This window comes from Mya arenaria, chromosome 9, assembly GCF_026914265.1.
Source record: "Mya arenaria isolate MELC-2E11 chromosome 9, ASM2691426v1".
NCBI classification, from domain to species: domain Eukaryota; kingdom Metazoa; phylum Mollusca; class Bivalvia; order Myida; family Myidae; genus Mya; species Mya arenaria.
In genome coordinates, this window is record NC_069130.1 from 57,312,174 (window position 1) to 57,339,956 (window position 27,783).

Consider the following 27,783-nt stretch of genomic DNA (forward strand, 5'->3'; position numbering starts at 1 on the left):
AATAGAACCATTGGTATCTAACATAGAACCAGCAGTTCTGGTGATAAACAGTGGTTACAGTCGAGTGTTAACATTTCTTGCAGTTCTCTATTTGCATCGTCATGTATAGAATTATTGCAAAGGTAAAGAACAATTAGATGAACGAATGTTCTATTGGTAATCACAGTAACCACTAATTCAGTGGAACTTGATTATAGTTTGCTTGAATAATTTAGAGTGAGAATGTTCTCAAAACCGAAAACAACCAGCTCATTGATTAAATCTTAAGACAGAGACGTTATATATTTATTTAGCGAAGATTGTCTCGATAAATTTAACAACGTGATTACGGCATTGTTGTATTAGAGGCTATCAGGATTTTGACGGCGTATGGATATATTTTGACCCCCCATAGAATCACAAGTCGATCTCCAGTCATTATTTTTTAGGAAAAGTGACCCACGGGTCATACTTGATCGACTACCGGCTTATAATATTATGACTTCTGTACACGAAGTACAATGATACCGGTAACTCGTTTTTCTGTGGATGTCGAGAATCTGCGTAAGGGTTATTTTCACTTCGTGGCTTCATCATTATAAATAAATAAATGGAGGGGGTTCGCTTTGATAAAAAAAGTCTCTTCACCCACAACTACATATATTTATTAGTAGCAGTAGTAGCTGTTGTTGTAGATGTGGCAACATCAACAGTTTCAGCAGCAGCGACAGTAATAGAAGGCCGGTAGCAACATTATCATCATCATAGTCCGTGGTGATGGCAGTGGCGGAGGCAGTGTTTATAGCAGTAGCAGTTGCAGTAGTGGTATTATCGACAGCAATAGCTGCACCATTACCAGTTGTATTACTAAGACTTGAGAGCACACGTTTAAATAGACCAAACATATTGACCTAATTTATTTTTAACAGAAAAGGAGTCACTCAAGGATAATGACCGGGGTCGTGATTTTATGTCGGTCAAAATACGCGTTAACACAGGTCACGGTTTGAAGACAATGCAAGATGAACACAAAACTAAGCAATTTTCTTGATTAGAACATTTGCAAAAAACAAATCGCAATAATTTATTCTAAAATGCGTTTAGAATGTGTTCATGATGATGTGAATAAAATTGGAGTTAAGTAAATTAAAATTCGGAGATTTAGTTTCACCAATATGATGTATTTTCAAGTTTCGTTTGTAGTTTTCATTTTCCATGGTCACGGTGTACGTATACTTACGAAATTATTTTTTACAGTGAAAAACAAAGCTTTTAAAATGAATAATCTATAGTGTATGTGTTTGTTTAAAAAAGGTGATATCAATATATATGGCATTGTATAATCAATACATGTACGCTTAATATAGCATACCCAAAAATATAATTTGACATATGAGACGGACAGATTCATAAATAATGCAATATAGGTTACATTTACATTCCAAATAAAACGGTTGTTTAAGCATACCAGTTTTTTAACATATGCCATATGTCTAAAACATTTTTTTGATACTCATTGAAAAAAGCGTATTTTATATATACCTTTATATTTGCACAGCCAAGTTTCCGCAGTTCATTTGTGGCAAAAGGGAAAATGAAGAGTAACTCCGAAATGGTTGAAAATGTCTGGCAGCCATGATAATTTTATAGATTTTGCCATTAGGTTTTACTTTTCATTAATTATGCATAACACTTAATAGTTCTTCACGTCTTAAAAACAACCTTACTTTCAACATAAAACAATCATTTTTCAAAAGCAATTTAAAACATAGTTAGTGTCTTAATTAATTCGGTATGATTTAGCGATGTATTGATATGATCCCGCGTTACATTGAGCCGGGATCCGGTTTCTAAACTTCATGTATCGGTTTGCGAAAATCACGAGTAGATAAAATTTTACTTGTTTACAAATGGCGGCGGTGGCGACAGGAAAGTCTTGGAGGGATTTCTTTGGGAAAAACCTTCAATTACCAGCTGCATTTGACCGTGAACATGCAGCCACAGATATATCTACTCCTATTTGTATCAGCCTCACAAATGTAGAAGGCATAAACCCCACTGTAAGTCAGATATAACAATATAAAAGTTTTGTTTACATGTCTGTGCTTGTCACAATTTTACAGAATTGTTTTGTACTTAATGTTTTGTCACAATTTGTGCCAGTCATATATAAAGGAATAGTGCATGAGCTGTGTACATTAGGCATTATTTTACAATCCTTAATTAGTCACGACTTTCATTGAAAACTAGCCACAATATTCTGACACACCAAAATAGCGGACCTTAATATAAATCCTGGAAAAATACCCAAAGACCAAAACAATTTTATGGAATATTGGTCCGTCTGTACAGGAATTTTTTTTGGATAATGATCAAAAAGGCCCATTCCAAGATGCCAGGTGTCTTTACTACATTTGGTTTTGGCAGACTCTCGGTGTCCATATGGGTTTTGGTTTACCAAAAAAAACCCTTAAATTTTCATAAGTTTATACAATAGAGTTTTCAAGGTGGTTTGGTCATTCCACCAACTGATGTCCATACCATTATTTGTTAACATAGTGGTGAATGCAGTGCTAAGCATGCCATATTACTGGAGACCATTTCAGCGGATTTTTTTCAGAATTCCAGGCGGTTTTTGAAATTAGACCAGGGGATTTTCATTGATCAACATTTAGCGCTTTCGCTAGAATTATTTTACCTGTTTTCTATTTTAGTATAAAAATCACAATTTAAGGAAACTAATCCAAAGTCAATGAAAATATCTGCTTACTATCAGAAGGTGAATTGTGGAGTTATAAAAAGGATGGAATAAATAATATCAATATAGTTGTTTGTGTACTTTCAGTTTTACTTTTGTCATTTTCTAAAAAATGGCAATGTACATGTATCATTGTTACTGTAAACACATAGGTGATCAATGCACCTCCAAACAGCCTTGTCTATAAGGTATTTTCGTGTGTTAATTACCAAATTTTTTACTGTCACCTTTATGTTTTTTAATCATTTTGTTTAAAATTCGCACATTATACTGTTATACTGCTCTCTTATTCACTCTGAAAATCCAGTGTAGTTGACACTTGTTATGCAATATCCAATAAGATCCATGTAATAAGAAGACCACAGATGCCATGTTACAATTAAAATTGTGCCTTTCTGATTGAGTGTGTGTATTGTATATACACACCATCATTTATAATAAAACTTCAAATTCTGGGGGATATATGTTCCACACCGATTGTGTAATGGATAAACAATCCAAGAAATAATTCCCCCTCCTGTCTGGGATATACGGGAGCAATATAAGGGCCACCACTGTAAACAGTAAAACGATTTTGGAAAAAGTAATTGACTTGTTTGAGTTCAAGATTTTGGAGTTTGGGGTGGTAAACTCAAGAAAGTATAATTTTCTGTTTTGGGTGCCTCTCTATACATGTTGTATCATACATGTGCAATACACTTGCTGCCAGATCCCTACAGTGGCATTGCAATATGACTTTACTCACTGAAAAGGCACAATAATTTGTCCAAGAATCCCAAAAGGCATTGTTAAACTACTATTTTTTTATTTTTTGTTTTGAGTTTTAAGTCACAAGACCAATTCATAATTATAGATTGTTTACATCAATTTACGAAAATCATTATTTGACTCAATTGATTATGCTATTATCCAAGTATTTTTGGGAATAATAACAAATAATATTTTATAACACAATTATTATTCCTCCGTAAAATGTTGCAAGATTTGAAATATATTTATTTTTTCTAATAATTATGTTGTAAATTTATGCTTTCATTATTGCACCAATTGTACTAAACCAAGGGAGATAAGAACATGATGACTGAGTAGTATATCTGTCCTGCACTTTTCTGGGTTGCCTCCCTTGTGCTGAAACTCCAGGTCAGATTGATGATTAATTGCTGAAGATGCATATGTTGTAGTATGAGCATGTTTTTAAATGGTTAAATTTTTTGTCCCCATGCATGTGCCAAATGATCATGATGTCATGAAACTCACATTTTTTTCGATTGGTATTGGCACCACTCTATTTGCCAAATTTACAAAATAGATTTAAACATCATATTCTAGATTGTTTTGCATATTGAGCCTTCACATGTCACTTGCTCCAGTCTGTTTAGGCCCCTTTCACCAGTCTTTAAAGGTCCCCCTTGCTCAAGTTTGCACAGGCCACTTGTTTAATTCTGCACAGGCCACTTGATATTTGCTCCTTGCTCCATTTAGCACAGGCTCCTTTCTTGAGACAGCACATGCCCCTAGCTCCATTCTTCACAGACCCCTTTCTCTGTTCTTCACTGGCCCCTTTTTTAGTCTTTACATGCATCTTGCTTCATTTTGCACAGGCCCCTTGCTATGAGCTCATTGCTTCATTCATTTTAGGCTCCCTGAACCAGTCTTTGCAGGCCTCTTGCTCCAGTCTGCATAGACCACTTGCTCAAGTCTTCTCAATCACCTTGCTCCTTTCTTCACGGGCCTCTTGCTTCAGTATGTACTGACTCCTTGCTCCAGTCACTATATGCCCCTTGCTCCAGTATGTACTGACTCCTTGCTCCAGTCACAATATGCCTCTTGCTCCAGTATGTACTGACTCCTTGCTCCAGTCACAATATGCCTCTTGCTATAGTATGTACTGACTCCTTGCTCCAGTCACTATATGCCTCTTGCTCCAGTATGTACTGACTCCTTGCTCCAGTCACAATATGCCTCTTGCTCCAGTATGTACTGACTCCTTGCTCCAGTCACAATATGCCTCTTGCTCCAGTATGTACTGACTCCTTGCTCCAGTCACAATATGCCTCTTGCTCCAGTATGTACTGACTCCTTGCTCCAGTCACAATATGCCTCTTGCTCCAGTATGTACTGACTCCTTGCTCCAGTCACTATATGCCTATTGCTCCAGTATGTACTGACTCCTTGCTCCAGTCACTTTATGCCCCTTGCTCCAGTATGCACAGGCCCCTTGCTCAAGTCTTTGCAGTCCCCTTGCTCCTTTCTTCACTGGCCCCTTGCTCAAGTCTTCCCTGGCCCCTTGCTCAAGTCTTCCCAGTCACCTTTAAATCACTGAAACATGTACATCCAACCTCTTTCTAAACCATCACAGTTTACTATTGTTCAAACACAAAATGCATTTTGTCTGTTTATTTTGCAGTTTCTTAAAAGAATACTTTATTAGTGTATATTCTCAGCAAATTGTATGAAAGACATAAAAAAAAACCATAAATAGTCTGTACACTTTTTTAATGAGCCCATGTTCTATATAGTAACACAAAATTCATGTCTTAATGAATTTATATGTAGTCGAATTGTATGACATTCTGATAATATGTTTTTGTTTTAAGTTTCTTAAAAGAGGTTATCATGAATAGAGGAATTTTTCGCTCTCATGGAGTAATCATTGTTTTATTTTTTTTATGGGGAATGGGGCCAAAATTACTGTGGAAAATTGACCGATATATAATAAGATTGATGGTGTTACATGATCTTTAACTAGAATGGTAGTGTCCCTTATGACCATGTCATGAAAATAAACACTTCTGACCGTTGAAATGGGGTTAACTATGATATCAAAGAAAAATAATTTATCATTCCTTTAAAAGAAGTTGAACTATTAAGTTCTTTGGTTTGCTTTCATTCAAAACAAACATTTAGATTGAACTGAATGGCAAAATCACTTATAGATTTAAAGGTTTCAGTAATAAATTGCGTGATTCAACAATGCTCAGGCCCCCTTATTATTGCTATTTTTGTGGTCATTTTTCGACTATTTTCCTAATGACAGTTTTTTTTTACTTACATATTTAAAATGCAACTGTCTTAATGAATCCACTAATTATTTTTTATTCCATCTGATCAGATATAAACAAAGTAGTGACTTATCTGCTACAGGCAAGATGAAATTAAGTTATTTTACTTTATGGAAAAAACACCAACCAATAACAGGCAGATAAATACTCATTTGCAGTGAATTTGGTAAATCCAAACCTAGTTTAATGTCCATTAGCTTTACTTATGCTTTATAACAAAATTGTGCATTTTCTGTGACATTAATATATAATTGTAATAAAAGGTCCAATTTTAACTTTTAATGATAATTTGACCCTATGAAATGTGAACAATTTTAAAATTTAAATTTTAGTATATGAGACTTTTCCATCCAATTTCTTACAAAAACCATCCTCTCAATTTAGTCCTTAAAAGCTCATATGCTTACATAAAATGAAACATTTGTAATTTTTATCTCACCTAGTTTTCGTAGATAAAAAAAGTCAAGAGTATTGTTGTTATAGCCTTGGTCTCAGCACTGGCGGCAATGGCGTACAAACTTAAACCTTGGACTTCACTCAAAAGCAGTTTTCAAGTGTAATTAGGTGTATACCTTTTATCAGAGACAATATTCACAAGTATAGCAAGACCGATAACCCTGTCTGTAAAGCTGCACTCTCCCAGATTGATTGGTTTGACAACTTTTTTATTTTTTTGTCTTGGAATGAGGCAATTTTTGTGTAAAATTGTAAATCTGTTAAATTGTGTTATAACACTGCTGACAAAATAAAAGAGCGGATTGCAGTTTTCATAAAAATATTTTGAAATAAATGTTTTATGACTAAAAGCGATACTTAGGCTTAAAGAAAAAAGAAATCGCCTGTTTTCCAAACAATTGAAATCTGTTCTACTGTGAGCTACCTGAATTGAAGGCATTGATGCCAAAATCGGCTGATTCTTAGACAAAACAATAAAAAAAGGTCAAAACTGACAATCTGTGAAAGTGCAGCTTTAATAATTGTCCGGTTATGTCCCTTGCTTGGCTAAAAAATCACCATATGAGCGTTGGCTTTCGCTCCTCAGCACTTGTTTTAAAGGTTGAAATGATGAAAAACTGCTTATAAATGATAAAATATCATAATATTTAGAAAAAATCTCTGAAGCAATACCTGAGTGCTCCAAATATCCCAGTTTGCATGGGTGCTCTGCCCTTCATCCCAGAAGTGCCCTTTTCACAATGGTATAAATGTATAGCCTAGATTGATTTGGGATTGGAGTTGATATTTAACCTGTACAAAGGGAATAAAACAAACATCAAATATCATAATATTAAAAAAAAATCAAAATGAATAAAAAGAACATTAGTCAAGCTGCATCAGATAGGCGAAGATATATTTCATTCTATTTTGAGATATAAACGTAATCACATTGTGTTTAAGCCAAGAGATTAATGAAAATGTCACGTAGTTGGGTTTAAAAATCTAAATTTTCTTTGAGGGGTGCAGCATTGTTGAGAAATCCTACCACAAACGCCCACTAATTATCAGCTGGCATGCTGCTCTTTTCAAATTTTAACTGGAGCACTGCGGAACAGAAATATCGCAATATTATATGTGCCTATAAATGAACCTTGCATATTAGCATTCCTTAAATCAAGCTAGAAAATAAAAGTTTTTTAAACTTCAAGCAGTTTTTTTATGGATGAGAAATACTTCACATTGTCTTTAAAGTGTGTTAATTGCCTCTTGTCAGTCAAGCAACCATCAATATTTGCGTGGTTTCTATAAGGTGACGTCCATTAAAATCAGGTGATCATGCTACTAATGGCATGAGTGTAATTGATAGCTGGTTAACGGCAAGTACTACGGTACAAACATTTAAATATCTGAAGTTTAAGATTTTACCTATGAGATTTAAGATAAAAGTGGTATCTTGAAGTTTACATGTCAATGTTCCAATAGTTCATTAGTTTCATCTTGTATAAAATGATTTTCAATGTAATAAGTATTTGTAGTTTTGAAGCATCATGGCATTTCTTGTATAGCTCAAACTTTCTACACAAAGGTTATTATGTCAGGGAAAAGAATCAGTTATAATGACTATAAATACAAACAGATTGTACATATTTGGCTTTTGAAATCTATTGTAACTTCAATCAAACACAATTCTTCACACTTTCTTTCAAATTCATAGTGTTCCAAGTTTTTCACAGTGCGGTACGATGTGCCCTTTTCTTCCTTAGCACCCTGCCCCTTTTCTGAGGCATGATTTCCTTAATTAAACCTGGCTAAATATAGCTCTTACCAGTATTGATGAACTCCAACAAGTTTTATATTTTATTAACCTAACGTTACTGTATATCTGGCTTACAATCAAGCTCAAAACAAGTATATATTAACTAAAATAAATGTAAATAGATCTATGGAAGTTATTACAACTTAATATGTAAGCATTTTTAAAGAAATTATCTGTTATTTCAATGTTGTTTCTTAATCTTAGTGACTTCAGTAAAGACATTAATTAGACAAGAAATTACTTTCCCTAGGCAGATAAATATTTCACTCACTCCCTTTGCAAGTCCTCAAAGGAAAGAGCAAGCATTGATTTTTGCAATTGATGAGTTTTTTCCCAAATGACTGAGAGATTGAAAATCTAGCATTATCCATGAGCATATTGGAAAGAATAATATTATTTTTTTCTGACTCAGAGTGTCCATTGTCTCCATTGATTTGAAATTTAATCACTTCAAATTGGCACTTCAGAAAATGTAACGTGCTTGTATATTTTAGAAGTTTTGTTTACATTAAAATAATGTCACTCCTCAAAAAATCATACGATAACTCGTCACTGCTACTACGTGTATTGATCAATGGCCCTATATCAGTTGGCTTCCGTGACGGCAGAATTTGGATTTCAATGACATATATCTGATATGATACTTCTTATTTATGTACCATGTTGATCAATATTTATTAAACTGTATTAGATTAAAAGACAAAATAAGTCAGGGACCTTCTATGAACGTTGATTGAAATAAGGAAAAAATAAAAAAAATGTAAAGTACTTTTAGGAAAAACAGTTTGATGTCAGAGCAATTGTCAATGTACTGTAATTAAGGTGCTATTATTTAGGTGAAAAGACGTCATATGTGCAATTTTTAGAGTTGTTTTGAGAGGATTGAGACATTGATTACAAATTTATCGCAGATATAAGAAATTAAATAATGATTGAAAGTGCTTAATCTAGCAATAAATTTATAAAATCAAATTTGTTCAGAGATAAGATATACAGATATTGTTGTGGGAGATTTAGTCTGGACTTTTAACATGAAGGATTGTACATACCAGTATATGATGAGATGTATAGTTTAAATAGGAATAAATAAATGCTTTTTAATAAAGGAATGAATAACAAATTAATAGAAGATTTGATGGCCTTTGGATTTTTTAGCACTTGGTGAGGATATTGCCAGTTATCGAAAAACAAGAAGGAAATATCATCTTTTTGTGTTCTGCCTACAAAGGACATAGAAATATTAAATACCAATAAGTAAAAATTGTGTGAAACGCCATGGTAACAGATGTCTGTATAATGTGGGTAGTGTTAATCACCCTTCAATGTATTCTTTTATAGCTTTTTTCTGCTATATTTGAGCAAAACTAAAAGACGTTAATTGAAATCAGCCTGTGATGGGATGTAGGAATGTAGCTTAGGATTGACGATAATTCATTCGTATTGGAAAATAAGGCAAATGTCCATCTTACTTCAAAAAAGTAAAAATTTTAGTAATTGTTAAGGTAAAACATTCCTTCAGATATTTTAGCATGGAATATGTGGAAAGAGTGAAGGATGAAGGAAATTATCTGGAAGTTCCAAAAAATGGACAAAATGTTAAGAACGGAATTAAATCTAGCGGAAATTTGTACCAGAGGTCAGATTTTTTCAAAGAATACTTAAAGAAAGAGAAAAATGACATTGTGATTGGTGGCTATACCCCAACTAATGAAGATAGTGTGAAATTAAGGGATACGCTTAGGAGAAATGAAACCTTGCCTCATTCTAGTCTTGGCTTGTTGGGCGGTGACCATATAACTTATCCATTTTGTGTGGGATTAAATTCTGTCGACAATGTGGTCTGGCCATATTCTTGCTTTAATGCACAGGTAAGATCGTTTGAACGAGAATTGTTTTATTGATGTTTGCTGAATTCAGTATGAAACTTTTCATGATTTTATTATCGTGTTTGCGTTTTTATGTTCAGCTTTGAAAAAATCTTGAATAGGGTCCCCATATAGCTTGTTGCATCCTTTAAGTTGGGTTATGTAAGATATGAGGGTTTGAATCAACTTTTAAGTCAAGGAGTTTCACTCAAAAATTGTATATCTTTCAAAAAACTCACAATAATTTAAGTTTGTGTTCCCCCTTGAATAAATAAACTCTCATTCATTAAACTGCACACTCATGAATTCTGCTGAGGAAATGAATTATTGACATGCCACAGACAAGAATATTTGTATACAGGTTGACAGTTTTGTCTTTTTTTCAGTTTTTGTCTAGGAATCAGATTATTTTGGTATCAATGCCTTCAAATCAGTCATGTAAGAAATCTGCTGAAAAACGATTTTTTCTTAGAACGTTTGTAACACTATAAGCCATATATATCAACTTTTAAATGTTAATATGATATACTGCGAAATGAGTTTTTGTCAGGAGTCTTTGATCACTGGTTTTCAGACATTTACGCTAAAAATTGCTCATTCCAAGTCCAAAAAAAAAAGTTGCCAAAACAAAGTGAGTCAATGTGTGAGAGTGCAGCTGAAAGGCCCATTAGCGGCTGATTTGATGCTGTCAAACATTTCTTCTCAACATTTTGAAAAGCATACCAAGGTGATAAGTTTAGTCATGAAAGATATTACAAATATAGTGATAAAAATGATGTTAGAAATTTCATTCCTCTGACTGCAGGATTGACACTGGGCCCTCTTTAAGTCTGAAGCCAGGGTCCATATCCATAACACAACTGTAAACTGAAGAGCGTTTTATCTTTCATGTAAACAAAATTTAAAATTGTGACATAATACGTCAACAGTTGAATGAAAGTTGTCGATGAAAGATTGAATGTTCATTGATATTATTTAGGAATGAATGAACATACTTGAGAACAATAAAGCAATATTTTTTGTTGACAGTTTTAACTATCATGTTGCAGGGGTATTGAGCCTTATTTAATATTTCTTTCTTCATAATTATAAAACAAATATACAGACCAGATCAAATAAATATATAAAATAATGCTTCAAAAAAATATCTAAAGATATAATAAGGTTATTAGTTCTATTGTATTTCCCCCAAATAATGAGCAATTATGTGTTATTTTTGTGTAAAGGTATGCCTTTTGCCCATTTAACCCATATAGAGAGTGAGTTGAGACAAACCAAATAGATTATTCCAATTTTTAAATCCTTTTTAAGGAGAAAACAAAGCGGGATAGCAAAAAAACAAATATAAATTTCTTTAAAACAAATGTGCTTAAAAGCAAATTTCACTAATAAAAATCATGATGAAAGCATTAAATGAATTTGAAGTTCAAACATTAAAATTTCCTTATATATATGGCATTGCTATTTTTCTCCACTCTTTGTCATTTATTGTTTTGCAAGTTTAGGTAGAATGAGTTATGCAATGTTTATGCATTGTTGACAAAATTTAACCTGTTTGACATTGGATACCACAATGTTTGGGTGCCATTCTTGAATTCAAGAGTAAAGGCAACTTTGTTTAAACTTATTTTCTGTATCTTTATATTAAAGGAAAGTTAACAACTCTTGCCCATGTATTCCAGGTTGAGGGAGTGAGCAATGTGGAGTTCCAGCTTCGCATCAGTCTCTTTGACCTGGCTTATCACCAATTCTTTGGGCGCCAGTGGGCAGGGCAGTATGAGGGTCTACATGGGTTGGGTGGGGCCAGCAAACCCAAGCTACGTCTCTCACAGGTAAGTTGCAGCATATTAGTGGCAGGGCCTACGTCGATTGAATGATATACACTTTTTGATTGCTACTTTCCCGAATGTCTAGATGTTTGATTCCCCAAAATAAAAATAAAAATCAAAGCAAAGAAAACCCAATGGAGTCATTGTTTGTGCTGATGATATAGTTGAGTTTCCTTCTTATTGTCAATCTTTCATTCTTTCAATAAATCGGCTTCAAGTGTTAACGCTTTAAACTTTCCCAAAATGAAACAGTCTGCATTCACTAACACCTTGAGTCCGAGTTTTAGACTCGTGATTAGAAAACTTAGTTCTAAAATGTTTCAAAATATCTATAATGTAACTAATTTTGACAAAAGATGTGTGCCCAATTGTTGAACAGATTTGTGACAGTATACAGCATTTTTTACCCATTTTGCTTTTGTAGTAACCTTTTACAGCAAAATGAAAATCTTGCTTTTCTGAGTCTGAGTCTCAAACTTAGATTCAAGGCGTGATATTATCATGGGCCCAGCGGCTATGATTTCGAACAGTCTCAAGTCTGCATGAGTTCAGACTCAGGTGGCATATCTTCATTTAATGTGACTTCCTTTCACTTAGAGTTTTGAAGATGAAATTTTCTGAATTTTATTACTATTTGATTTTGTACAATTATTCATAATTTTGTAAAACAAATGTAACTTAATAAATGTGCTTTCTGAGTCTAAGTCTAGACAAGAACTTGAAACTGTTTGTCATCATGGCCCAAGATCTCTTTCCAATTTTTGCTCAAAAAGCCCTGCCTTTGCTATAATAATTCGTTTTAATGACCAATTTAATGACTAATTTAAATCATTGAAGACTTATGCCATCTTCAACTGTAATATTTTATGGTATTTCCAGAATGTTTATTTCCACACGTCCATAGTAAGCTCCAATGTGGTTGTTGTGGTAGAGTTGGTGGCTTCAGGGCTTGACGAAAACAGCCGACTAAAAAAGGTAATGCTTTGATAGACATATATTTGTGTTGTTTATTGTAATTAAAAGATTGATTTGCATTTCATTGGTTTTCACTTTCTTTTTGGAAATACAGAATCTGAATCTCATATTTTGACATAATCTTTTTTTCTATTTCCAAAAATATTTATCTTAATTTGAACGATATATTGGTCCAAGCTATAAATTGCCTCAGTCGTCTGGTCTACAGAGCTAACTTGTATGTTGTGTGTATGTTGCGTGCTAATTATTTTGGGCTTAAGCCATATTGCATTCAGTAGGTATTGGCAAACTTATATAAACTGTAAAAAAATGAATATATTTATCATGATGTCAACTCGATCATAAGTATACCAATGTGATCTGTAGGTGTCATGTGGCTGGGGGATCATTCGCCCCTTCAAAGAGGAAGACTTACCGGACACATCCAGGAATATCAAGCTCCATGTTCAAAAGTAAGTTGGGATTACAGGTCTTGAAATATGAATACTCCATAAGTATGCCCCATTGAAATAAGGGATCTTAAAAGTTGGCAAAAATGTTTGATGGATGGATGGTCTGTCAGTGGTTCTGTAGACCAAGTAAAGTTAAATCTTCTCCTGGTATCCTTTTATATGTTTACACATTTATTTTTTTGTTAGGCAAGAATGAAAATGAATAGCACTGAAGCATGGACAAACGTAAAACTCTAGTGAAGTAAATATATAAAGACAGACTTAAATAACATGTAATCCACTATCTATAAGTATGTAAGTCTAATTTTCTGCTTCATCATCAATACCATTTATGTCCAATATACATGACAGTTAGTGACACAGTTTGTAGTGAAAAACTCCAGGTCCAGTGGTGCTATGAATTATTAATTATTGATATGTAACCTGTCTCATTCCAGGTGCCAGCTGTATCATGGCACACCCAGGGCCCTGTTCTTTCTAGATGAGCCAGTGGAAGGTAAGACTTGAAGATCAATATATTTAAGCTATCCTTATTGAGCATATGAAAGTGACCAGCTGGATCAATATACGTAAAACATCATATAGTCATTTCTTATCTAAAGTTGATTTCTGAAAATTTTAGTAATCAAATAAAAAGAAAGATGTAAGTGTTTTCAAAATTAAAATACGTATATTCATTAACATTAATGAAAAGAAAGATGTTTCGAAGTTATTATATCAAATGACCAGTGAGATACTAAAGTTAGGAAATGACTTTAGATGCTTTGTAATTACCAGCCCAGCAGCTTATTGTATAAGACCGGTGAGTTCTTGGGTTGGTTCTAAGCTTTATACAATTGGCTGGAGGCAGCAACATTTCATAATTTCATGGTAGTTTTATGTTCATTGAGAGCGATCTACCCATGTCTTGTGAAACAAAATTGGTGACTTACATTTTGGGCTTCGTGGTGGTGGGGGGGTGGGGGTCATTTCATAAAAAATTTATGGAGCAATTCTGTACTTATAATAGTGTTTTAATCAAAAGTCCTAGCAGCTATATTGTACCTATGCAGTATTTTTTGCTTAAAATATCTCCTAGAATTTTTTATTTTACAGCCCCCTGTTCTTTAAGACTCCTGTTTTATGCAGGTTGTATGTAACCAATTTTCCATCCTTATCCGGGACAAAAATAAAACAGTTACAGAAATTTTGTCAAATTAATTTTTGTGGGTGGGCGGAAAAGTGACACTGCCTGTTCGACAACCTCCAATATAAGACCTAGAGCTTTATGTATTCCACATTGTGGTCTATGAAGGGAAAAACTAATCATGCAAAATTAGCATTTTTGTTTAAAGAAAATGGCAGATTTGAAAGAAGAATATTTTAAAGAAGAATGTTAAATAGAAGTTTGACTAAATGAATGGGCCTGTTGTGAAATCAAGATGATAAATCTTTCGTGCAACTGCGGCAATTATCATTGATTTTTCCGTGTAACTGCAGGGATTACAGCTTACAAAAATTAATTGCAATTTAAAGGCACTCTCTCATGTTTCAAGCTAAGACAATTTTTTATATTGTGTGTCATGGAAAGAAAAAGCCTGTAACAATGGTTAGTTGTCATGGAAGCTCAATTAAAAGTTTTTTTTGTTCTTGATATTTGAAAAATGACAGAAAATATAACATTTTGCTAAAATGCAGTAGTGATGTTATTGAAAAATCTTCCAGTTATAAAATTCTGTTCCAATTAGTTTCTTTCAAGTACTATTTGTTCAATATATATAATTTATAGATAAAATGACTCAATTTGAACATACTTCAAAAAGACTGTCACAAACATGAAGTTTGTGGGAGTCCCTTTAAGTTATTAATGAAGTTTCTTCCGCTAGTGTGCGCTTTGTTGAGGTAGTTTAAGGTTGTCTGTAGAATGTCCTGACTTCATGCATTATGCAGCCTGTATGTGAGTGTTAAGTGCATATCTCTGTCTAGCTGTCCTCACATTCATTCATGCAAGCAGCAAAACCTGTAATGAATGTCTGATGAAATGATTAATTCAGAACTGCAGTTTGGACGGGAGAATACAAAACAGTTTAATATTTTAATCTATATCATTTCATTGTTTATGCAGTATAATAGTAGAAAACACATCATCAATATTTATAATGAATAATGCATCCTAGAGAATGGCTTCAAATAATATATACCCGGTAAATGTTTAAAAATTGCATTAGAAACATTGAAAATTACATCAGGGGAAGATTTGCTGAACCAAAGTGATATACACAGAGCCTTGCCAGCCTCCATTTTACTGCCATTGGGTTCTGAATGTTTTGTCAGCTTCATACTTCATTAAATGTTTAGGATAAATACCCCCCATCTTTGGAGTTCCAATTACTCTCAAATCAACACTTCAGGGGGTTACAGTCAGGTCAGGCCATAATAGTGAAGCCAATCGGTGTAGCAGACCTTGTAAACTCTAAATCCACCACCACCACCATGGCATAAAATCAATGTCAAAACACAAAATCCATATTCAGGAAAACACACATGAAAGGCACTCATTTTTACCTTGAATATTTCAGACCACCCGGAGTTGCGACCCATTGCTGACTGTCAGCTGGGCTACACACTGGCCACTCACAAAGCATTATACAAGGTACAACATCTTCTGCCTGAAAACACTGTGGTCGGCCATAATGACGTCATTCCCGGACTGCAGGATAATGATACCTCAGGTAAATACAGAGGATGTTAATTATACGAAATTTTTCTACTGTAATAAACAAATAATGAAAAAGGAAAGTCAAGTAAAATATCCAATGTTAAAGTTGATATACATACTAATTGTCTAAGACTTCTGCTAAGAAGTGTTCTATAAATACCCAGGTCTGGTGTTTAATTAATAAGGCATCTTTATTCTAATGAAATTTTATGGCCATACTTATAACCATCTGCCTTTTTTACTCTAAAGTTTCTTTTTCTTTTATTCTTTCAACTCCTTCTCCCATTACAGCTAAGGACAAGCTTAAGAAACCCAAGCAGCTTAAGTCAATGGCGTGTACGATTGAACATGCCACTCTTCAACTTAACCCGACTGTGGAGAAATTTGAGGAAGAATTATGCGAAACACTGCATGAAGATAGGCTAGCCATGATGGGGAAGGTTAATGATGGGACATCTATCGCCATTGTGGAGAGAAGGCTGCTGGTATGAGTTGTCGCTTCCTATAATTTACTGGGTTTAGGTAACACTGGATTAAATACTAAATAGTTTAAGGCCATTAGCATTATTTTCTTGGTTCTGAAATGTTGACGGATATGCTAGCTATGATGTGAAAGGCAAATGATGGACAACGATCAAGAAGAAAATACAATTGTAGAAGGCTTAAATTTTCAGAGGGTTTAAAGTGACACTCTTATTCAAAATCAATACATACACATGTATAACAAACATAAATTTTGACTGATAAACCTTTTACTACTTACTAAATAATTCATTTATGGAAAATATTAATTACTGATAACAAGATTGTAACCGTGTATTTAATAGCAGAAAGCTCAAAAATATTAAATGATTGGTGAATGCTAAAAGATTTACTGTGTTATACTATAGTCTCATAAGATAGAAATACTGTGTTTTATGCTCATTTCTTTCAAATTAAACTTGGTATCCTTCATATGAACCATTGTTTTTGACATTTATTCATCCTTGATTAAAACAAAATTATTAATTGTGCTAAATCTTATTTGGGAGTAAAAGTGCATCTTTTATATAGCAAACTTTTGCCGAGTTATATCTATTTCACAAAAAGGCTTTATTTGTTAGTTTTTGCAATGTTTATTTGATATGCAAGAACTTCTAGATACTAAATACTGAAATTCTTGATCCTGTCGTATTTTCTTGTATGCTCATTGATAAGATTATCCATTGGTGATGTTATTTCTTATTGTTTATTCATTGATTTGATTGGTTTAGAAACACAGATGAGCAGTGACTATGCATTCTTGTTTGTAACAAACTGTTTACATTGTTCACAGGTTGGCGTCCACAATGGCTGGACGTTCGTGGAGAAGCCCCAGACCTTCCTTCTAGATTCCCGCAACATCGCGTCCAAGTCCATCAAACCTTCCGCAAGTCCGTCCTTCCGACGTTCACAGAGATTCAAGTCATCACAAAAACTCACTGAGGATGATAGGTATATTGTTACTTTGTCTGTCAAACAGCTTTTTAGATTTGGTTTGTGGTGACAAGGATACTGTTCAATAGATCGTGTAAATTTATGACCTAATTGATTTGCAAACCATCATGAATATTAAACCCCCGTGAATTATTATCCTTAGTAAATATATCAAACAATGGACCCAGGACATTGTGAAAGCTAAAAGCGTTGCTAACCTTCAAATCTTTGATACTGTGAAAAATTTATGGACACTTATGTGGTCTGTGGTATGTTTCATAAATATTGAGACCTTACTGATTTAGCTTACCTTTTTTAATGAGATATATCAGCACAAAAAAATCACCTTTAAAAGTAACATTTATAGCTTATTTTTTGTGATTTATTTGTTAATTCTGTTACAGCCTTGGTACTGGAAACTATCTAATTTTAAACCAGAAGATCCATGTCAATGATATCCTGGAAGACCCGATGTTTGCTGTGGCGTTCATTCTTGAATATGTCATTGGTGAACAGCTGTCTGCAGAGGACAGGAAGGTATGTCTGCTTAAATACCCAGTATTCTGAGAGTTCTTCAGCAGACGACTTTTCAAATTTAATGTCTATTTGGTTGAAAAGCTGAATGATTACAAAGAAAATCTAGATTTTTTTCTACAAACTATAACAAAATTAGTCTGTCAGTCACAGACTTTCTTTTTAAATGTTCATAAAAATACTTATGAGGAACTAATTTTATCCAAAATATTTGAAGTGGCATTTATTTGGAAGTTTCAAATACATTTTGCTTTAAGAAAAATTCTAGAAATTTGATATACATGTTCATAATGTCCTTTATACTATATTAAATTGTTTCAGATGTCAAAAAGTATACAGCGAGGTAACACCCGTTCAGTTACCCTACGGTGGGCCGCCTGGAACCCCTTCCTTCAACCGAACACCCCACATGTTACTGTGGGGCTTGTAGGTAAACAAAAATTCTCTTTATTTTGCAATTTAAGTGAAGTTTGATGTTACAGAATATGATTGGATAATATTTTGTAAAACATGTCAATAAAAGATGCATAAACAAACTGGATTTGTTACACCATCAGTTGATGTAAATAATTATTCTTTCAGTTATGGTTATGCTTTCCTCAACATGTAAACAACAACAGAAAATTTTCTACCCCAGTTTTGGTTATTACCTTGAAAACAGAGATTCATATGAGCTGTAAGCTGTGTAAAACTCTTAAAAGCTGCACTCTCACAATTTGACTGTTTTGACATTTTTTATTTTTTTTTGTCGTGGATTAAACCAATTTTTGCGTAAATATCTAGAAATCAGTGATTTAAGACTGCTATCAAAAGATCAGATCACAGTTATTACGGTATATCTACATTTAAAATTAAATGTTTTATGGCTAAAAGCATTACTGGTGAGTGTTCATCTTTTTAATGTAAATACCAACATTCTGATCTTTTGTCAGCAGTCTTAAATCACTGGTTTCCAGACATTTACACAAAAATTGGCTGATTCCAAGACAAAAGAATAAAAAGGTCAATCAAAACGGTCCATCTGTGAGAGTGCAGTACTTACTTATTTCCTTTTGTAGGCAAAAAAAAAAATGATTTGAAAACAATTATAAAAATCTTTTGCTAGGTGGTCCCACCCCTAGCCCGGATGGAGAATTTGTCTTCAAGGTCCCAGACACGGCCATGCAGGATGAGATCTCCTCTAGAACAGCAGGCGGGCTGCTGGCATTCCAGTGGGGATTCGGAATCAAGGTAATGGTTGATTTTTGGATCTAACACACTCCGTTTAACCAGTTTTTTTTATTTTAGGTATTGTAAGTGATGTTCAATGAAATAAATTAATATACAGTATAGTGAATAGAAATATAATCATGAACAATGTGAACAAAAGTATACATTCTACAGAAATGAGAAGTAACCTTAAACTCAATGACTACAATGTTATAATCATGACTAAAATTTAATTTATTCCTAACAGGAACTGTTTTACACTTCTATTCAACTTTAACTGGCCTTTAAACTTCTTTTATCTTAAAGGAACTAGACACCAAATGGTCCCAAAAACTGCCGTATTTCCTCAACACAAGCCTAGAATGATCAATATGAGCTAGTATAAGGCTGATAAAATATCATTTTACATGATTAAAAGAATATTTTGTTTCTGTCTAGGTGAGTTTAGCTGTTAAAAAGTGCAAAATGGTTTCCCAGTTTATAGTGTGTATATACATATACCAATGCTATTTTTAAATATACTGGGGTATATGTGGTAAACAATCATAAAATAGTGTGAAAGATACATGTGTCGTAAGCTATGTAATACATCAGTAGAAAGATTTAATGTGTTGAACAGAATTATATGAATACTGTGTAAGTTTTTGACGATCTCTTTTTTTCGTGCAATGGTATCATCTGGCCCCAATTTCTCGAAACTTCTTAAGTCCCATATAACAGGATTAAGCTAATCTCACTATTTGTGTTGTTCTATAAAATGTGTTATATTTACTTTTTCAAGAATTTTAAGAAATTATGTAGGAATAATCTGTATGATTAACAGAATAAACCAATTTTCGTTTATCAAAATCCATTTTCAGTTTGTATTATGGCTAATTGAAATAAGCGACTTAAGCCTGTTAAGCTTAAGAAGTTTCGAGAAATCCTGGCCAGGTGTTTAGTCCCTTTAAGATGAAGCCTTGTCTATACTTGGACTGAGCAATTTTTTTAAAGAAGTACTTGTCATTGTACCTGTACCTCAACAGACTAGTCACCAATATCATGGTTAATTTACCCTACCCCTGTTTCCTTCCCACTCACAGGACAGTGCTTCTTCTGGAACCCACATTACCCAGCCCAATGCATATAATGCGGGCTTTGCCCAGCAGGCAATGGGCTCGGCCCACTCCATGAGATCAGGCTTCACCGAGGGGAGTGAAATGGGTGTGGGGATGACAGAGTCCCCATCACAGATGATGAAACCACCCAGTGGACGCCAACTTTCACAGAGGTACGTGGTCTGGCCATACATAATTGTTTTCTCCTTTACTGTCAAACCAAGAGCCTAAACCTAAACCTGTACTTTTAAAAACAACATAATAAGTGTAAGTTTTTTGTCATTGATCCAAAAGTAACCTTTGCGTTGATCATTATAATTTTTGATGCTATAAGAATTAAGATATTCTTTTTGAGGCCAGCTAGTCCAATACTTTCCATACTTGGATGCCGATTGTAATGGCCTAAGCTAGATTCAACATTAAAATTATACTAAAATTAGACTTCTAATGTACACTTACATATCTGTAGAAATGGAGCTTGCTGGCAATATGATAGAGACCCAAAATGGAACTGGTGGTGGAACAATGAATTAAGGCCTATCCATGTACAAATTAATGAATATGTATGGCTCTTTCCTGAGGGTCAGCTGGCCCCACCAGCCTGGCAGTGCAGCAGCAGCAGTTACAGCCCCAAGCAGGCAGTGTTATACAGCCTGTAGAGATGGTGCCTTTACAATCTGTATCTGTATAGCATGTATGACACGTGAATGTTGATGACCCTTTTCAGAGGACCAGCTGGTCCCACCAGCCTGGCAGTGCCGCAGCAGCAGTTACAGCCCCAGGCAGGCAGTGTGTTACAGTCAGGACAGATGGTGCCCATGCAGCAGTACCCGATGTACCCCCAGGCCTCCCTACAACAATCCTACATACCCTACCATCAGGGTCCTGTGCCACAGTATGGCATGCCGGTAAGGAGCATATATTAAGTTGTTTATTCAGATCATAGTAGATACATTATGTATTTTATTAATTTAGTTATGAAAACAGTTTAGTTCATGCTTTCAGATGTTTTTTTTTTGAAAACTAATTGTGGATAATTACCTGAAAAACTACTGTTTTAAAACAAGATTTGACTGGTGTATGTCTTGTGTTCCAGTATGGGTCAGAGATGCAAGAGATGCAGCAGCACATTCCCGCCCACCAGCCCATTCTTACTACTGCACCTGTCCCCAAAAAGTAAGCGTTTCTAAAGTTTAAATGTTTACTTTAAAGAGACACTTTAAAGACAGCGAAATAAGACTTTAAAGACAGCGAAATAATATGCTTTCTTGTAAACTCAGTCAAATTTACTATATATTGAATCTTAGTTTAAAACTGTGCATTAATAACCAAAGTGTTTTTTTTTTTTAATTTTTAAAATTAATTACATGATTGTTTTTTTCCAGAGGATCTGGCTTGTCCCGTGCTGCTTACGCTAAGCTTTACTCAGTGGGTTTCCCGCCTGTGCTAGACCGAAGCGGAGAACCACCCGAGGTCATTGACCCAAACACGCATGTGGTCACGGTTGACTTGCAGCGGGAATTGAATGACCCCCTGCAGTGTAATGAGATCATCTTCCAGTTCCTGGCTTTCTCAAGGTATGGGAGATTGAATATGTTAATAGGTGAGATATGTAGAGTTATTTAGCATTAAATAAGCATTTTTTATAAATTCCTAGTCAAACAAAACGGTCTAGCATATAGTTTCTTGTTTTTTTAGTAAAAAACTGATGGCAAGGAGAGTACAATTATGAGAATTTATTATGTGTTATCTGCCATACTTATTGCACTATACATTGATACTGTGATATTTAAAGGGAGCAAAATGTTCGGGTTACTGTGATAGCCATGATGTCATTATTGGCAAAAACTTTAACCTTGGCTGTAACTGTTTTTTCTAGATATTCAGAAGACTCTTAGTACACATATTGCCAGAGACTTTAAGCACATTAACTGCAAAGGTCCATAACTCTGGCTTTAAATATTATTGAAGTATGCCCGTTGTTCGACTGAAAAAATAACAGACAAACATTGGGGTTTGCTCAGAGGCGCTCTTGTTACCATTTCATTTTGGAAGCTATTTTCTAAACCTTAAAGGCTATCATCATTAAATTGCCTAGCCTTAATATTTGTATAACATGATATTCCAGGATGTCTGACCCAGCTGGAACGACAGAGCCGGGAAAGACGGCAGGCACAGTCTTCTTCTCCTTCCAGTTTTACCGTAATCAGCAGGTCACAAGTGAAAGGTGAGGCTCCTATGATTAGATAGTATTTCAGTTTTGTAAGACTGCTGAGACTCTTATTTATACAATTATATACTGCAGTATTTAATAATAATATGTTGTACAATTTAGTGAAAATATGACAAAAATTACAGAAAAGATGAAACAATTTCACAAAATGTTGCGCTAAATATTATTAACGTAAATATCATTGACGTCACATAGTTCATTGGCCTGCAATGTATAGATGCGTCCATGAGGTAAAGAAATGCTTTTTTATTTTATTAAGTACCAATAAAGGGTTATGCCCAAAATATTTATCAAAATATTTGTAATGTGAACTTTCTTTTTAAGATATTTGGTGTTGTAAAATATGATGATGTGTAAACTTTATTCTCTGACAGGAGTCTGTGCATATTTTGTAGACCATTAATGCATTTTCAAATTATTGTAATTAAAAAATAAGAGTCCACTTTATTTACATGGACATGACATGTAGCAAAATATAATGAACAATTAATCAGTCTTTCATGCATTTCACTTCATATTCCCACTAGCAGTTAAGTGTTGGTTCATAAATTCTCTGTTAGAGTAGATGTATATTTCAGAGCAAGCTCTATTTTTCTGCTTTTACAGACTGTTATTGTCAAAGCCCCAGAATGACCTATCATCTGATGCGGCAGTTATGCCCTATATACTCTCAAAACTAGACAAGGATGGCACTTTACTCAAGGGACCACCTGGACTAGAGGTAATGTATTCTTAAAAGTCGAACTAAATACAAAACTGTTTTATGAATTTTGGGAGATATTCATTTCTTGGGTTATCTCAAAACTGATTTTTTTTTATGTTTAAGTATAGTTTCCAATATTTACCCCCAACCCTCCACCAAATGTTATGTGAACTATATGTATATCATTACCCCCCACTCCCCCAACATAGACAATGTAGTGACTGATCACTACTACCTGCGACCAGAGTGTAATGAGATAAGGGTCGAAAACCCAGTGACTGATGGGCACTCAGCTGAGGGCATGTATGTTAAGTAGTACATATGTATCTTCACAACATTACTTAAATTTGATATTGCTATTGCAGGTGCGATACTTTATGGACCCAGCGTTTATGAAGCCGGGTGAGAACCAGATGTTACTTCAACATCTATCCCAGCAGACCATGTATATTGACGTCTGGGACGGCGATTCCTTACTGCCACTGGGTAGCACTGCTGTAGACCTCAAGGTACTTTAATTTTACAGTCATTATTCTGTGGTGCATATCTACATAGCTTTAACATCATGGCCACACTTAAAGATCACATAGCCATTTTTATGTCTGCACATTATATCTGCTGAATTTATGGGAAAACTTAATATATTTAAGATATCTTTATAAATATTGAGCCAGAGCACAGAAAGCAGGTTCCAGTCCTATAAAATAACGTCAATATGTTACTAGTGTTTGGCATCAAAAATTGTCATCAAGCCCAGCTATATAAAATTCAGAATTTGGGCAATCTCGAAAAGCATTCAACAAGTGCCCAAATATTGCTTACTCTGACTGTTATATTTCAATTCCTGTATTTTAACATCTTTTTAAATTCACAACCATTATTCCCCCCTTGTAGTACTTATGTCGATGTGGTATGGAGGCAGTCCAAACAACATTTGAGCTAGATGTGATATCCACCGAGTACCAGGAAGACCCAAATCTTGCTCATCCGGACTCAGGAGCAGGTGGAGTAAGGCCCGCTAACGTCTTTTCCATCCCACGGGGAAAACTCCACCTCCGAATGGCCAACATCGGTCATCCGGTCGATCCCAAGGCTACAACTGCAGGTAACATTGATGTTGATTATAATCAAAGTGTAATATATGGAAGTGAGAAAAGTCTGATGGAAGATCATCCAGAATTATTGCTTTTATCAAACTTCTGTGTTGTTTTTTTTTTAAACATTTGTAGCATGCTTGTTGTTCAATTTTTAATTAATAATTAAAGGTATAATTTGATATTTAAACCAGTGTCAAAAACATGCTTCCATAAGTCTGGTAATGTTATATGAATAACATGTACATGTATGAGTGATTTGCTGATTGATTGGCTGTGTTGTAATAGCTTTGCTTTTAGAATGGATCCCAATCAAGCAATGTTGTGTTCTAATCTTATGTGTCTAAGATGTATTGAATGATTTACAATTCTAATGGTCTATTTTGACTGATCTTTGTTACTTTTTGCATCTATTGATGCGAAGTATTGTTACCTATTCTGTTTTTCCCTAGAAAACAAGTCAGGGATTAGCATTGGTGTGGTTGTTGGCGTCGTTGTGCAAGAACTTTGCAATACCTCAAAAAACATTCAAGTTATTCTAATAAAACTTGGTACACATGTTGCTAGGGACAACATGGCCCATAAACTCTGGCTTTAATAATTGTTAAGGTATGCCCCTTGTTAGAATTGGTAGAAAAGGAACAAGCATTGGTGTTCACTCCTCTTTTACTTTTATTTACATCTCTTGTCATTTTACAAAAATGTTCTTAGAAACTTCCTTTAAGTTGTAAACTGTATTTAAACCATTTTGAATTGTGCTAGGTTTAAGCAGTCAAGGTTTGCCGTCATTTACAATGGACCAAAGCAGTGGTAATTTCTGTGGAACATTAATACATGTTGTTTCCATATAACTCTCAGTTTGGCTAATATCAGAACCCATATTTACTAACGTCTTGAGCCTGAGTTGGAGACAAACTCTTTGTTTATATCATTCTTTTGGACACAATGTGTGTACATTTTTGTGACACCTGTCCTCGGTCTCTGGACATTAGGAAATATGGGGCCTCTTCTGTACACTTTGTTATAGTTGTTGTCTGTTACTTTTTCAAAGTATATAGTTACATGAATAGATATGAACAAGAAAACGATCATAAAAGAATACAGATCATTGCATGATTTGGTTTATTATGGAAAAAAAAGGATTAAAGCTACGCAGAAATTTGAAAATGTAACAAACAAAATAGACTATTAACAATCATAATTTCTCAAATATTTAAAACTAACTTTCCAAATTATTCTAATAAATACTTCCATAAGTGGTTTTGGGCTGATTCTCTTTTTCTTCTGGATGATAACAATATTGAGTGTTTTGATCAAAAATAATAACTAATTCAAACACAATGAAAAATTATGATTTCAAATTTAATATTTTACATACATCACATTTTAAAATAATGACGCACTATTTTTAAGTGTAGATAGATAATGATATTATAAGTGTCTAGGCATGTTGATGGGGTTTGTAGATGTTGCCATCATTTGTTTAGTGTCGCATGTCTGTAGTCTATATGTAAATGGCATATGATGTGGTGTTTAAAAAATGCTATTTCAGATTATATATTTTAGTTGAGGAACAGTTTTGTATTGAAGTTTGTGACTGTGGCAACGTTAATACATTGACGACAGCAAGATAAAAAATATGTTTCAAAATGGTAGAAAGATTGCATTCTTATGCTAAAACACTGATTGTTCAGAACTTTATTAAAGTTAACAATGTGATTTATGACATTGTTGCAAACTTTTTAACCTAAAATATTTTATGATATGCTAATATTTTCAAATAAAACAAGTATAGCTGCAATATATGTCTCAAATTGAATTAGGAATGCTGCAGATCTCAATTAAGTGTATCAATTCAACATTCAGAGCAGTAAAGTTTTGAAAGGGAACAAGAAGACTTTTACAACATTGTTAACAAAGTTCTGAACAATCAGCCCATTGTATGCTATACTTTGTATGGTTCTGAATTAAATGGTTAGGTAGATTCTAGGATAGTTTCTTTCCTTATATTCTATGTATATAACACTGCTCTATATATCCAGACTAGTGATATCATGGAATAGTTTCATGAGTATAGTTATATAGATATGTGTGGACGCTTCTTTTTCAGTGTATGTAAGTCTTCCAACTAAAAGTCTTCAAGTCGTCTCGGCAACTGCGAGTAATTCTGCCTATGGAGGTGGAAGTTTAATAGCGGGGGACACTAAACTGAAAACTGGTAAATAAATGACCACATTGGTAAATGAAGAAATCAATGTGTGAACGTACTTGAGTGAGCTGCATCTCTTAACTAATCTTAAGTCACGGAGTTGCTTTGTATGGCTTTAAGGAGTACATGTGCTGTTTTTTCAATGGTAAAGGAAGTATTTCTGAGTGAGCTGCATCTCTGAACTAAGCTTAAGTCATGGAGTTGTTTTGTATGACTTTCATGACCAGTATGAGGGTAAGTGGTCTAGTGGTATATATGTCTACTTCAGCTTCCCAATTCTGTCAGCAAACATGAATAATGATTTATGATGCTGGGTTTCAGCAGGTCCCCGGGGGGGGGGGGGATTTTTATCAAGAATCCTTGGAGTGATTTTTTATCAAGGAGAGATTTTCAACAATATAACTTTACTGTTTGAAATCAATCCTAGGAACAAAAGTGATGCTAGGAATCTTGATGAAGTGGCCTACAGGAGTAAACTCACTGGACTGGGTACAGAATATACTCAAGTTCTTCATAGATGTCTAGCAATAATGATTGCTTTGCTAATTCTTCACTTCTCCACTCCACACAAACTATAGAAATCTGTACTGCTTGCTTTCCGTAGTAATGTTTGTAAAGCTGTTGTCAAACTGTCGTAGTCTTGTCATCTGTTTAGCAATAGTTTCTTTTAGAATTTAGTTATTGATTCTTATTGAAACTGATAAACTAATATTTTCCTGGAAACTAAGAGTCCAATTAAAGTGAAGTCATCAGCCTAAACTGTAATGATACACTGCCGAAAAAAGAATACTTACCGTAAGTTTAATAAGACCAAGAAGATATTGATACAGTCGAACCCTGTTGGCTCGAATGCCTTGTTGACTCAAACTGGATGTAAAGTACCGATTTCTTTATTCGGAAGGTAAGCATTCCCAACTGGCTTGAATGTTCCAAGGCTCAATGTAACTTCGTGGGTCTATAGGAGTACGAGCCTATGGGGTTCGACAGTATTTAAAGTTTATTAAAGGAGATGATCTTCTTGGATTTAACGCTGGAGAGTATACATGCATTTGGTGATAAACATATTTTTACTATTTTACTGATGGAACTGCCTTATTTTATAACTCTTTGTACATCCTCCTAAGATACAGATTAAGAATTTTATATAATGTCCCTTCAAGGTCTAGCTACCAAGAAGCGAATTGCTCGTGCCCACCATCTCGCTGAGAATAATCGGGAAGTGGCGGCCCTGTTGTTTTCCAAACATACGGAGCTGGAGACTGTCACAGAGTCAAATCGGGAGGCGGACTCCGAGCGCCAGAGGAAACTCGCGAGAATGGCCGCCATTCGGAATATGGAGGGCAGCATTGAGAAACCTCAAACACTTATGGTGGGTCG

General features: G+C 34.4%; 1 protein-coding gene across 1 annotated transcript in view; it reads left to right on the top strand.

Annotated features, from left to right (window-relative positions):
- Positions 1 to 1,889: 1,889 nt before the first annotated feature.
- Positions 1,890 to 27,783, top strand: part of LOC128202932 (nephrocystin-4-like) — a 33,190-nt gene continuing 7,296 nt past the window's right edge. Inside the window, 22 exon segments of the mRNA XM_052904114.1 lie at positions 1,890 to 2,039; positions 11,601 to 11,750; positions 12,627 to 12,722; positions 13,089 to 13,174; positions 13,612 to 13,670; positions 15,733 to 15,885; positions 16,164 to 16,357; positions 17,188 to 17,345; positions 17,732 to 17,864; positions 18,183 to 18,291; positions 18,967 to 19,091; positions 20,153 to 20,340; positions 20,895 to 21,075; positions 21,264 to 21,343; positions 21,553 to 21,744; positions 22,296 to 22,394; positions 23,007 to 23,121; positions 23,469 to 23,612; positions 23,998 to 24,208; positions 24,960 to 25,007; positions 26,308 to 26,415; positions 27,567 to 27,775. Coding sequence (XP_052760074.1) covers positions 1,890 to 2,039; positions 11,601 to 11,750; positions 12,627 to 12,722; positions 13,089 to 13,174; positions 13,612 to 13,670; positions 15,733 to 15,885; positions 16,164 to 16,357; positions 17,188 to 17,345; positions 17,732 to 17,864; positions 18,183 to 18,291; positions 18,967 to 19,091; positions 20,153 to 20,340; positions 20,895 to 21,075; positions 21,264 to 21,343; positions 21,553 to 21,744; positions 22,296 to 22,394; positions 23,007 to 23,121; positions 23,469 to 23,612; positions 23,998 to 24,208; positions 24,960 to 25,007; positions 26,308 to 26,415; positions 27,567 to 27,775 — 2,988 coding nt within the window.